Here is a 14228-nt window from a genome sequence, read left to right on the forward strand (position 1 = left end):
ACCAAGTCAATCAAGGAGAAATTTGGCAAATCTTGTATTCAGATGAGAGGCATTTATACTTGGCATCTTCTTCCAATGGAAAAATAAAGCCAGTGTGCCACCATCTTGACATTTACTTAAATGTTTAAGGAATATACTTGTTATATAAATTAACACAAAGTAAACATTATAGGAAATATTTACCACTTCTAAAGGTCAAATGATGAGGTTTTTTTCTCTGCTAACCTAAAAGAACATATTAATCTTCTGCCTCAGAAGTTCTAAATTATATTTTTTCTTAAATATTTCAATTATCTTTTTTACTTTCTACTTGTTTCTACATTAGAATTAACTTTTTGTCATCCAATGATGATAACTTCAAGCCATCAAATAAGGATGTTTTCCATATTTTTGCCATTAATATCCTAAATTATCTTTAATTCATCAGTAATCTAGATAGATAGCTAATTCCTTTGCCCTCTCAAACTGTATCCCTGGATGGTAGGTAGGCCAAGGTTAAACATCTTTGATCTTAAAATGGCAAATAAATATATATTATACACAGATGCCTAGAGCAAATGCTCTGAAAGTAACTAGACAATAGATATTTTAAGATAGTGATTAGATTATAGGGCAAGTAATTACTATAAAACTTGCAGTTATAACTTGTTGGTCTGTAATCTCTCAAAAAATCTAATATACGTCAAGTAAAGGAAAAGATCTTTTCTAAAGAGCAAGAAAAACAGGAGTACTTAGTTTGCATTTATCAGTCTACATAATCTAAAAGAATTTCATCCATAAACTTGAGCCATCAGATTGACAGTTACTATAGAAGAATTTTTCATGGTTTAAAAAAAATAATCTCACTCCTTGAAATGGGACCTGTATACCTATATGAGACCCCTATATATAAGGGAAGAGCTACCCTTAACAAAGTTCACAATCCCGTCACAGCCACCTAATTAAATATCTTAACTGCAAAATTAGTGTAATATTTACAAAATACATTTTTATTAAGCCCAAGTAGCCATAAACCCAATGGCATTCCTCTTGAGAGAACTTAGAAATTTGAGAAGTAGCTTTGATTACATATTCCAATAAAAAGGCAAAGTTGGGTGAATTATTAAAGTCCAATTTATTTATTTGATGTCACTGACAATATCCTTCCTAAAGGACTTTACTTTGTAGCCATTACATTAAAGAATACCATGTTTTCTGGAATGCCAGGGTAGCTTACAAAACAGAACAGAGATCCCATCAGTTCCTTGTGGCATACTGTGTCTGCACCAGTCAGGATTCTCCCACAATCTGTCCTCTCTGACCACTCCATGCAGATTTATTCCTTTAGAGAAATTCCCTAAAAAACTGAGGCTCATTATACTGTAGTGGCGTTAATGGCATCGTGTTTACCACCAAAGTATCAAATCAAGGCTTCAAAGTAGGTGCTATTTTATTCTAATTGTTTTAAGCAGCCTCACCTCCCAGGGCCCAGGTAATCTAGTATTCATAAACATCTTCAGTGCCCTGTGGGATCCTTCCAGCTCAATAGGTTGTGATCTTCAATCAGGTGTCCTTGAGATAGATGGAAACAAATACATAATGTATTACACCTTCCATCTTCAGGAAATTCTACCCAATGGAATTAGGTTATCCAAAAAAAAGAAGTTTCTGAGATTGCCAACTATTTAAATTATGCCTCAGACTACCCAAACTGCCAAATAATTGGGAGTTAAACAAACAAACAAAAAAATCAAAGCCACATCAATAGAGTCAGCACATTGCCTCCAGGTTCAGATAAAGTCTAGAGAGGAGTGGTGAAAAAGATGAGCTTAGGAGTGATGTGAATCCTGGAATGGACAGCAACCTAGCAGCTGTATTAGTTTCCTATTGCTGCTGTAACAAATTACCACAAATTCAGTGGCTTAAAACAACACAAATTTATTATTCTATAATTCTGGAAGTCAGCAGTCCTAAAATCAAGGTGTTAGCAGGGCTGCATTCCTTCTCTAAAGGAGACTCTAAAGGAGAATTTGTTTCCTTACTTTTTCCAGCTTCTAGAAGGCACCTGGAATTCCTTGGCTTGTGGCCCTTTCCTCTATCTCCAAAGCCAGCTGGATAACATCTTCAAGTCTCTCTCTCTCTCACACACACAAACATGCACACATATACACTTGCACACACACATTTTCACATCCACTATAAGAGGTTATCTTAATTTAAACACACAGATTCTGGAACCCAAACCTCATGTGCCTAAGAGAGTCTTTAAAATTGGGTTAAGAAAATCAGCAGAGCAGACACCCCCTTCCAGGTCAAGGTATGCTATTTTTGAAGCCCATGTGGAACAGTGAGACCCTTTATTTTCAAGTCTTAACTAAAGTGCACACACATACACGCTAAAATGCGATTTGTCTTCCTCCCAAAAGTAAAAGGCTGCACCCATCCTTCTATGCTTTTGAAATTGTGGTCCCCAAGGACTCTTACAGCTTCAAAGCCTGCCATTCAACCTCCAAGCCACCTCTTCATCAACTGGGTAACAAATGAGGCCTTTTGTGTGTGCCAAGCATTTGTTTCAGATTTGCTGGGAAAAGAACAAAGGAACAGAGGGCTCAGAACAAACACAGGAAATACCGAGGACAGTTTGGAGGACGAAAGAACATTACTGAGCCAAGTTTGAATTCACAATTCACTCTTTTAGTAATTAATTTATTCTGAATGGTGAGAAGCAGATATAGAATTACATTAATACTCACCAGTTATTATTACATAACAAATGTACTTCCTATATACAAGTAGACAATTTCTATATAATTTGCTTCTAAAAGAAGTCTAGGAGCAAATGACTAATTCCTAATCATTTGTACAATTAGTAAAAAGACATATATGGCATTCCAGAGACTGTTATCCACTTTTTTCTATCTATTATAAGGAAGTCACAGTGGATCTAGAATCTCTGCCAATGTAACAGTGGCCTGGAAATTTCTTTGTAAACATTTAAAAGATATGAAATGTGTGGCATCCTAGCCTGTCTTGGCTGCTTGCCATGCTTAAATTTTAGACATAAATCCAGGCAGCTTGGCTCTGAAAGCCACTGCTTTCTTCCCACATTCAAGTACATGCTAGCCACAGAACACTCCTCATATGGCAGAGCATCTTAGCCTTGGAAAGTGGCTTCCATCTCCTCAGGAAGACTCAGATGAGATAAGCTGACACTTTCAGGCCATTTTATGATAAATTTACTTCATACTGTCTTCTGTAGAACCAATATCTTTGTCTCATCCTCTGTTTTATTCCCAGTAGTGTTTCCTCTTTCTTTCAGTGTGTGGATCTGATTCTTGCCAAAAATAGAAAGGAGCAGGGAAAATAGGAAGAGATCAACAAAAAGCAAAGGAAAGAAAAGCATCACAAATTGGCCACCAAAGAATGGAAATAACATTTACTGAGTACCTATTGTATGCCTGGCACTTTTTTACAAATTAGATAATTTAACCTTATATATCATACCTAAAAGACAGACTATTAATTCCCCACTTTTCAGATGAGGAAATTTAAACTCAGAGAGGTCAAGAAACTCACTCCAAGTCACACAGCTAAGCAGTGGTAGAGCCAGGTCTTTCCACTTCACCATCAACATCCAACCACTGTGATTTGTAGTTGAAATCAGAGAACAAGATTATTGACATAAAGCTTGACATACTATCACAAGGATCCCATAGAGATGGTTAGCTCGTGAGGACAGTAAGGTATTAAAGAAATCCTGGTTGTGAGCTCAAATGAGCCCTAATCTTGCCTTGAGTGGAAGAGGGAAGCAGATGGAAGAGTGTTGAGACATCAGCAAAAATCCATTCCCTCCAAGAGGAAAAGCTGGGAGATCAGAGAGAGGAGTGGGGCAGTGGTTGTTGTAGATGGTGCCAGGGAGGGTTAACACAGAGTTTCTCTGTCACTTTGGTGGCTTTCCAAAGCTAGCTGGGTGAAGAGATCCTAGGCCAGGAAGCCAGCAGGCCAGTTCAGAAGCAAGCCCCTCAGGCGCCAGGGCTGGTGGAGAGGTAGGGCTGGAGGGCCTTCTCTAATTGGAATTTCCCATTTCTCACAATGGGCTAGTCAAACACTGGTTATTTGCACGGTAAGAGAAAGAAGAATGAAGAGTTACAAAGCTTGCCTTTTTAATTCTCATTCGCCTAGTTCGCATTTGAACAAATTATTATTTCTGCCTTCATTAGAGTATTTAACACAATGTAATCAACCTGCTAGGAAATAAAAGTGTAACCATTTTATGGTTTGCTATGTTGAAATTTAAATTTGCATATTAAGCAGCAAAGGCATTAACATGTGTACCTATTCATCAACTATAGATTATAAAATACCTCTCTAGTGTGAAACTAAACAGCGGGCCATTTTCTGATTGAACTGCTTAATTAAATAAAAGATGATTAACAGCATTCTTTTATACTCTGTATACTTTAGTGGTTTAAAATTAATACAGAAAGACATTCAGAAACTTCACCAAATCTTCCTCATAACTGTTTTGCAAGCATATCTCTGAATATGATAGATTGACTCTTCTCTGGAAAAGTTGCAATCTAAAATAAACCTCTCTATAAATAAAGCAAAGCCTTAAGTAAATAGTACCTGAACTCAGGTTCAATTTTATGGTGTTAATTTCATTCAAACCTTCATCACTGGTGAGGCTGGCCTAGGTCCTATCTTGTGGATTTGTACCAGGCCAAATAAAGGAGAACATGCAGCAAACTTCCCAGTCTAAGTACAAACTGTCTTCATAAATCAATGGTCACTTAATTTGGTGCTTCTAACCTGCGCTACAAGCACAAAATCCTTCTGTACCAAACTGAAACCTATTTTTAAAAAAAAAATGTCAGAATAGTGAGTGGGCTTATGTTAACCTCTTCCATCCCTGATAGTATTGACCACAGGCTTAGATCTCCTTGACCTGAGTGAACCCGTCTCTCAAACCCAAACCAAAGCCAAGAAGTTGGAGGCCTCGTCAAAAACCTCATCCCTCAAGAAAAAGGCTGATGGAACTGACCTCATCAGTGCAGATGCTGAGCAGAGAGGCCAGCCCCTCCGAGGCCCAGAGACGGCATCCTTAGATTTAGGTAAGGCAATAGCTTGTGTCTGCTGATGCTCACCCTCGCCTTGAAACAAGGAAGTTCCACAAATAACATTAAAACCATGGGCAAAGCAGTAGAAAAGGTTAATTCCAGGTAAGAAACTGGGCAGGACACACTTCTTTGTGCTTGGATTAAACAGCAGTTGGGGAGCTCAACTTTGCATAACTGAAGTGGATTCATTCATTTATTTATTCAACCCACATGTATTGAGTTCTTGATAGATGGCAGGCATTATACTAGGTACTGGAGTTACGATAAAATTAATGAATCTTGCTCTCTAGGAGCATTCAGTCTAGAGGGGAAGAGAGATAGTCGAGAGAGAGAGAAAACTCTAACCCAAGGTCCAGAAACAGCCAGATGGAACAGTAACGTGTAACATGCATGCTGATACGTCTGATACAATAATAACAGCTACCATTTATTGATGGCTTACAGTGTCCAGGACTGCGCTACATGACTGACATATATTAGCCGATTAATTCATCACAACTCTTTGATATAATTGAGTAACCAGATTTCAAATTTAAATAACTTGCCTAAGGTCTCAGTTAGCGTGAGGAAGAGCTGGAATTTGAGCCTAGCTCTAATTAACTTCAAAGCCCATACTTTTATCCACTATATATCTTCCTGAGAAAGGAGACCTTAACCTCAGCTCATGGAAGCAGTCAAATTAAACTCTCCTTTCTCGAGAGAAAGAAATATGGCAGGTATTTCAGAAAGCCAAGGGGAACATGTATCTCTCCAGGCTGTGACTGACTGATGTGTGCATGTATACATATTTGTGGGTGAATATTCATAAAATAAGCATATTAGTAATTTATCCATAAGGTTTTGGAGATTAAATGGGATATATATGTGAAATCGCTTAGCACTGTAATATGTATGTGTTAGATCGTCATGAATTAATTAATTTATTTGTTCAGTAAACATTTCTCTAAATACCTACTGTGTTCCATACTATGTGCTAGGAATACGAAGATAAAGCACATAAGCTCTCTGCCCCTTAGTAAGTTTACAGTCTAGTGGGGAGATAGAAAAATGATTAAATGATTATAATAAACTGTGGACTATATGCTGCAATAAAGAGAAACCCAGGTTAGTTGCTACACGAACACCTTCATAGAGCCCCTGACCCAGCCAGGGGGTTGTAGAAGGTGTCTTATAGGAGGTACTATGTGAGCAGAGTCTTGAGGGATGAGTAGGGATTTGCCAGATGAAAAATATGGATCAGAGCAAGGTGGGGAGAAGGGCAGCACATTCCTGATGCAGAAGAGAAAGGGATTCACACATAAATAGCAAACACAGACAGATGTCTTTTCAAGCAAATACAAGTATTGCAGTAGTATTGAAGAATGGTAGCGTAGTGAGAAATAAGTCTGCAAGTCACTAGTGACCAGATAATGGGAGTTCTTGGATGTCATGCATGTGTTTGGGGAGAGGGTGGAGTTGAAGGATTTTACCCAGAGGAGTGACATCAACAGATTCTATTTTAGAAAAATTCTTCTCTAGTGGATGTGTGTAGGAAGGAGTGGAGGCAGGGAGACCAGTACACATATCTAAGAAAGTGACAGAGGGGATAGTGAGAGGGAGACAGATTCACAAAAATTTAAAACAGGACTTGTGGACTGAGTGGATATGTATGCCAGCAAGGAAGACATAGAGAAGGTGCCACACTCTGTGATGGGGATACAAGAGGGGAAGGAGAGAAGGAGGAAGTCAGGGTGGAAACTATTGAGTTCAATTTTGACCTTGTTATATTTGAGGAAATTGTGGGACTTCTCTGTGGAGATGTCCAATAGATTACTAAATATATAGATCTAGAACTTGGGAAGGAGAGCCGAGCAGGAAATGGAGATTTGAAAACCAGAAGCCTATGAATGCGTGTGGCAATCATGGGTGTAGATGAGATCACCCAAGAATAGATCATAGAGAAAGAGAAGAGAACCAACACATTGTTCAAACCAGTTGCATACACAGGATCTCCTCTCCCCCTGCCGTATCCCTCTTTGAGGCCTGTCTCTTTGGAGGAAAACCTTATACCTATCTCCAACATTTCCTTACCGTTAATGTGTTTTAGGTTTATTCAACTGTACAAATGAATAAATGAAATTTTTACATTTGTATAAGGATATATTGTTAAATACATTATAACACAATAAACATGTAAATGAAAATTTCATTTCTCTGCTTTTGGAAAAGTACCTTGTGAAGAAGTCAAAAAAACCCTTAAAGAACTTTAGAGGACATGGACTGCAAACCCATTTTTTATAAATTAAAACACTGACTCTCAAGGTTTTTTAAGTGGTGTGTTTACAGTCACACACCTGTTAATGAGAGAGAACGCAGCCAGGTTCTTTGTCTGCAAGAATTAAGCCACAGGGGAAAAATAGTTCTAGCATTCTCTTGGCTTTCTCCATTGCCTTCTTTCTCTCTATCCCCATTATAAATTCCCTCCTTTGGTGAAAAATTAAGCAGTCTACACAAAGCTGTGTAGAGTGTTCCAGTCTCTTCCCACCTCCTTTTAACAACGAGGCTCATCTCTTTAAACAGAACTTCTTTCTAGAAACGTGGCTGAAATGCCTCAAAGCCACCTCCTTAGCTGGAGACCAATAGGATAGTAGTCCATATGCTCAGTCTATACCAGATCCCCTGGGCTCATATGCAGAATTCAGAATGCACACAGCTCTTGAAATAAATTCAAGATTGTTTAACTGTAAAAGCAATCCAATTTCTCCTAATAGGGCTCATTTTTATTTAGCTGCACATGGTTGAATGACTTTTCATGCAACCTTTGGTCTTGGGGTTGGAGAGCATCATTTGAGTAAAGTTCACTTGTATGAGATTTCTCAGCCTTAATTAATCTCTCTTTTTCTCTCTGCACCTCATATTTTCCCCCTTCCCCCTCGCCCCCTTCCTCTCTCCTTAGCAGACATTCAAACACAACTGGAAAAATGGGATGATGTTAAGTTTCATGGAGATCGAAATAGCAAAGGGCACCCAATGGCAGAGAGAAAATCATGCTCATCTAGAACTGGATCAAAAGAACTCTTGTGGTAAGATATTTTAATATCAGAAAATAGTCTTTTATGTGTCAACTATATGGGTATTTCTCTCATGTACTGAAGTAACCAATGAGTTAAGTCAATCCAGACACTTGGTGTCATGTATAACCCCCTATATATCAATATTAATTATTGTGGCATCTACAAACTAAATTAGTTCATCTGAATTGTCAAATAGTCAGCCAATAAGGATTTTGGTAGTTTCATAATTCAGTATTTGGTGGGTAATTTTCTGAATGTGTAACTGAGCTGATCAATCAAAATAGGTACATGTGTGTATTTACATATGCGTGCATATTCAATATATTACACGAAAGACGGCTAAATTAAATTTTTATGGCTACACAGGTAACCTTTTCTGACTTTCTTAATCATCCACTGTCAGATAAAGCACTAATTAAGAATAATCCATGGATGCCCCTGAGAAAATTTGGCCACCTGAGGTTTACCATGTTTTTAAAGCTTCCTAAAGGGTAGCCTATTTCAGCCTCCTGTTGCCCCTCACACATCTCCATTTATTATATTTCAAATTCTATATAAAAATCAAATCACATCCGAGACACTTTATGAAAAGCTCCTCTCCCCCAAAAAATACTTTTTAATAAAGCAGAACTTTCTGTAACAAAAACATTTATTTACTTTTTATTGCATTTCTTTACTTTTTGCACCTAATTGAACTAAATTCTAAATCAACCAGAGACGATAACAGCTAGTACATTGCAGCCACTTAAATTCTGAACCTAGTCATTATAGTAGAAATATATAAAGTTTATCGTTTTCATCAAAATTCTGATGAGAGCTTTGTTACCATGGCTCTCAATGATCCAAATTAACTAGGTTTCTTGGCTGAGTTTCTAGCTGAATTTGTTTCTCACTGGACACTAATTTCCTGCATTCATCCCTCACAGGTCCTCAGAGCACAGATCTCAACCAGAACTGAGTGGTGGGAAAAGCGCCCTCAACTTGGAGTCAGCTTCAGAGTTGGAATTAGTGCCTCCGACACAGGTAACAAAAATGATTCTTCAATGAACCCGTATTTTCTGATAGATAATTTATATCATAAATATTTTACTTAATTTTGCACAAAAAAGTTTGAAGTGCTTTTTCTGTATTTTGTATTTTGTATGCTTTCTCACTCAGTATCTGTCTCAATGCTTAAAATAACTGATGATATATATTATATATATATGTATATATTTGGCTGGAAAATGTGTTAATGAATTCACTGTGTACTTAGCACTTTTTCCTTGTTCTTCCATTTACCGTTCCGTTATTTTGCAATACAAAATCTGTCCTACTCCAGTATTAGCACTCTTTATGTAACAGAACACAGAGAAGAAATTACATTCTGAGTGTTCATTCACATCTGTGGCCTGTGGAACAAGGTACTTACACATCAGGATCCTGACTGTCACATTAAAATATACATCATGCTAAGGGATAAATAATTGTAGTATTAGCAGTAATAATATTAAGAGCTACCATTTGTGAGTGCCCACTTAAGTATTAGGGACTCTACTATGTACTTTTCATATGTTATATCGAATACTCAAATAATCCAGTGAGTTATTATTAGCCTCACTTTAAAGATCCTTCAGAGAGTCTCAGTGAAGTCAAAAATCCTTTTTCTGGGGCACTCAACTAATCACTGGTGGAAGTAGGGTGTGACCCAGAACTGTCTGTCCACTACTTGACCCTCGACTCCAGGATAACTGGCTTGTCTATAACTAGTTATTGCCTATGGTTAAGACTGTGCCAAGAAGACCAAAGTTTGTCTCAATCTTTTCATTTCACTCAAACACTTTACAAGGTATAGCCTTGATCTAAAACCATGAAGATCTCTTAAGAAATGTGTCCACATTCGTGCATTCTACAGTCTCGTTGAAAAGAAGTGAGATGAAGTGAGCAAGAGAAATTTTCTTGAGTTTACTAGATAAGAAATCGAAATGAAGAGGGGAGATATATTGTTTGAGGTGAAATAAAGGGATAATTATGATAATAGCAAATATTATTGAGTGCTATGATAAGGTCTTCTAATATTTATTAGCTCATTTGATCCTAACAAATGGCTCTATGTGGTAGTTCCTCTATTACTCCCATTTTATAAAAGGGGAAACTAAGGCACAGTGAGATTAAGAAACTCATCTATGCACCCACAACTTGTAAGTAGCAGAGAGGAGGACACAGAGAGGAAATGCTGAGGAAATGAAGAGTCTCTGGAAATCTTTCTAGGCCACTAATAGCACCCCCACATACACCTCGCCCTCCACAAGAGAGGAGTGGACACTACTGCTCCCAGAACTCTGCTGGAAAACAAGTCAACTAACTTGCAGAACAAATAGCCCTGGGGAGCTTAATGAATTGTAAATATAGCCTGAAAATGTGTTTTCTTTCTCTGTGTTCATTCTGAATGTATCTTTTTAAAAAGAAAATTGATAATATTTATTAGAGGAACACTTCTTGATAAGTGCGTTCGAGATTTAGACTTCAGCTAAAGTAATTGGTACTCTTTCATAAACTGGAATCCTGGGAGCAATTTAATGTACAAGAGAATGTTTGTTCCTGAAGCAGGGGGAGACTTGGCACAGGTGGGCTGTTCTATTGGAAGCTGGAGGGGGCGGAAGATCAGCTGGGGTCCTTGGTTGTCATGAAGACCCACGATGCGTTTATCTTATTATTCCAATAACTGCTACTCTCCTGCTGTTTGTCTGATTTCATCCCCCCCACATTGTCCTTCCACTTACCCACCAGTGTGCCTTTAAGCAAAAATGATGTGCTTTGGAAAATTTGTACGAGATTCCCAATATTTTCCTCCATGACATAATTTAAAATGCACTGTGACAGTTCTTGGTCCAGATAAATCATAGCAAATCTTTTTAGATGGTTACCAATTATTTGTAAATCATTTACTCCTTAATTTGTTTTTTTTAAAAACACTGCATGTTTACTTGTCAAGATTTGCCCGGGGGCCGACCCCGTGGCATAGCGGTTAAGTGCGCGCGCTCCGCTGCTGTTGGCCCGGTTTCGGATCCAGGGCGCGCACCAACACACTGCTTGTCAGGCCATGCTGAGGCCACGTCCCACATAAACTGGAGGAAGATTGGCACGGATGTTAGCTCGGGGCCAGTCTTCCTCAGCAAAAAGAGGAGGATTGTCATGGATGTTAGCTCAGGGCTGATCTTCCTCACAAAAAAAAAACAAAATCAATTATAAAAAAAAAAACATTTGCCTAAACTAAAGAATTCATAATCTGTTAAAGTCCAGCCTATGGTTAAATTAGGAAAATTTCATGAATTGGGATTTAATCATCTAAAATACCAAGTCACTCAAATGGAGCAGCAAGAGAATAGACTGATTAATCTGTTTGTAATGGAAGACAGAAAGATGTTTTTACTGTTAATAGCATACTGCTCTTAAATATATGATCATTTTATATGGATGAGGTGATGAAGGTGGTATAAAAATTCGACTTAAAACTGACTCGCAAACTATTCCAGTAAACAATTTCAGCTCACAGAAACTTGTTACTGCTCCACTGTCACTCAGATGGTTCATAGGAAAATCAAGGAAATGTTTTCTTCTCTCTTAAGTCAACATAAATAATTTTAGGTTCAACAGGTGAGGAGCTATTTACAAGCCTTGTTTAAAAATCATATTTCAGGATCACAAAGAGAATCGAAGTTCACAATGAGTAGAATTCTGTGAGTTTATTTTCTTTTCAAGATGGGGCAAAGGAAAAACTAGTCTCTTTCAAATAGCGTTTTGAAAAAACTAATCAGAGTGGCAGATTATAAGAAATTATATAATCTCTATATATTTAAGACTAAAGTTTCTTGACACTTATGCAAACTCTGTAATTAGTATTCCCTGGAGTTAATGGTTTAAAGAAATTATGCAATCTGAAAAACTAGAAAACCTTTGAAGAATTGGAGAAAAACACAGAAGGCAATGATGTAAAATTAGCTTTTTCCATAAATGGGTTGAGATAGTAATGAGGCAAAAGAAAAAGAACCCAACTTCTGCTGGAGAGTGATGGTTCAAGCATTTCTTTTTCAAATCTGGACACTGGAAGGAGAGTTCCAAGACAGGTTCTTGCCAACTTGAGTTGGACTTCAAGAGAATATGTGGCAACCAGGCTCCCCAAATAGTTAGTTGCAATCATGGAACTCACTGATTTTGCTGACTTTGGCACAGCAAATGCTTCCTTCCACATGGACATAATTTCATCAAGTTGGCAGTATGCCAAACCAGAACAGTTTAAACTTTAAGATATAAGTGAAGATATGTTTTCTAAATTTTTTTTTTTTTTTTTTTTTTTTTTGTGAGGAGATCAGCCCTGAGCTAACATCCGCCAATCCTCCTCTTTTTTTGCTGAGGAAGACGGCCCTGGGCTAACATCTGTGCCTATCTTCCTCCACTTTATATGGGACACCGCCACAGCATGGCTTACCAAGCAGTGCGTCGGTGCGCGCCCGGGATCCGAACCAGCGAACCCCGGGCCGCCGCAGCGGAGCGCGCGCACTTAACCGCTTGCGCCACCGGGCCGGCCCCTGTTTTCTAAATTTTTAAAGGAGTAATATAAAAGGAAATACATGTTAATGGCTATCATATTACATACTTCATATATGTAATATGAGATATTTCTAACATAGTATTTGAAATGCTTATAATAATCTTGGGAATTAATATGCCCATGTCTTAGATGAAAAATGCATCTTAGAGAGCAGAAGTAATTTTTCCAAGATGGTGCAGCTAAGGAGGAGAGGATCCAGTCCTCCAATCACACCCATCAGCTTCTAATGCCCTTGTCCTTAACCACACACCGCCTCATATCAGCCACATCAAGCTTATCCACCTGAAAGAACTCACAAACCATCTATTTCCCTTCTCATTACAAGCCCTGATTATTACTTACATTTAGAGTTAATATGAGTTAAATGATTTTAAAGAATATTTATCACTTCCTTCCAGAAACTTTGTAGGATAAATTAGGATTGTCGTCTGATCTGAGGCCATACAAAATTTTGTGCCTCCCCTCCCAAATTTGTTCTCAACTTCTTACTCTTAGAAATGCTGATTGCTTCCATTTTAATTCAACAGATGTGGTTAAATGTCTACTATCCATAAAGCCATAAGCGAGGCAGTGAAAGAGTTAGAAAGAGGAGTTTGATTATAGAAATATCAAGACCTTTATGTCTAATAGAAACAATTAGATAGTACACTATAAATATAGTTTTGCTTGTTGGAAGACAGTACAGGAGCCACAGAAACATCCATTTTCCCCTCCAGTGAGCTACCAATGAGAAAGGAAGCAAGCAAAGATGGAAGGAAGGAACAAAGAAAAGGCAGAAAGGCAAAGACAGCAGGAAGGCAAGAAGGAAGGAAAGAAATCTGAAAGATCACTTTCAGCATAGTAGGCAATCTGCACATAGCAGGTGCTCAACAAATACTTCTTGAAGTGAAAAAATAAGAGGATACTAACAAAAAGGAGAAACAACAAAGCTTGTCAAATTTAACAATTTGAAAGCAGAGTTATGGTTAACTCTGGGCAGAAAATGATTAACTAATGGTTAACTAAAGGGCAGAAAAACTAAAAAGACAAAATTTAATTCTTTTATCATTTCTTTAAGTTTAGTCACCTTTATTACCATTTTCTCCATCACTTTCTTAAGTCTGGATAATCAACAAAACAATAAACCAAGATCTGATTTGCATTTTCCAATTTCTGTGGTGGAAATACTCCTACTATGTCAATTTCAATCTCACTGTTGAGAAAGAGATACACGGTAACACACCTTTATATATATTTCTACCATACAGCTGCAATAGATGTAAATAACCTCAAGAGTATAGATAATAGTAAAATGTAATGAAATATTTATCATTTTTGAAGCTAGTTGCAAAAATAAGTTTTAGTTTTGCCTGATAATAGACTATCCATCTCTTTTCAAAATCATCACTGACTTGCCTTGATGTTCTACATCATAGCATTTCATAGTTGGATGGAGATGGGAACCATATGCTGCCCACCTAACACAAAGCTCTAGGAATTTGCTCT

The 14228-nt window shown here is 37.7% G+C and overlaps 1 protein-coding gene and 1 long non-coding RNA gene across 2 annotated transcripts in view; one reads left to right on the plus strand and one right to left on the minus strand.

The window, feature by feature from the left end:
• The window catches only part of LOC131414945 (uncharacterized), a 55886-nt gene that overhangs the window by 28125 nt on the left and 13533 nt on the right, over nucleotides 1–14228 (minus strand). The window lies entirely within an intron of this gene.
• PEX5L (peroxisomal biogenesis factor 5 like) overlaps nucleotides 1–14228 on the plus strand; it is a 92640-nt gene that overhangs the window by 12895 nt on the left and 65517 nt on the right. The window contains exons 3-5 of the mRNA XM_058556294.1: nucleotides 4899–5093; nucleotides 8038–8161; nucleotides 9079–9175. Of these exons, the coding sequence (XP_058412277.1) occupies nucleotides 4899–5093; nucleotides 8038–8161; nucleotides 9079–9175 (416 nt within the window). The remainder of the gene's footprint in view (nucleotides 1–4898; nucleotides 5094–8037; nucleotides 8162–9078; nucleotides 9176–14228) is intronic.

This window comes from Diceros bicornis, chromosome 15 (genome assembly GCF_020826845.1).
Source record: "Diceros bicornis minor isolate mBicDic1 chromosome 15, mDicBic1.mat.cur, whole genome shotgun sequence".
Lineage (NCBI taxonomy): Eukaryota > Metazoa > Chordata > Mammalia > Perissodactyla > Rhinocerotidae > Diceros > Diceros bicornis.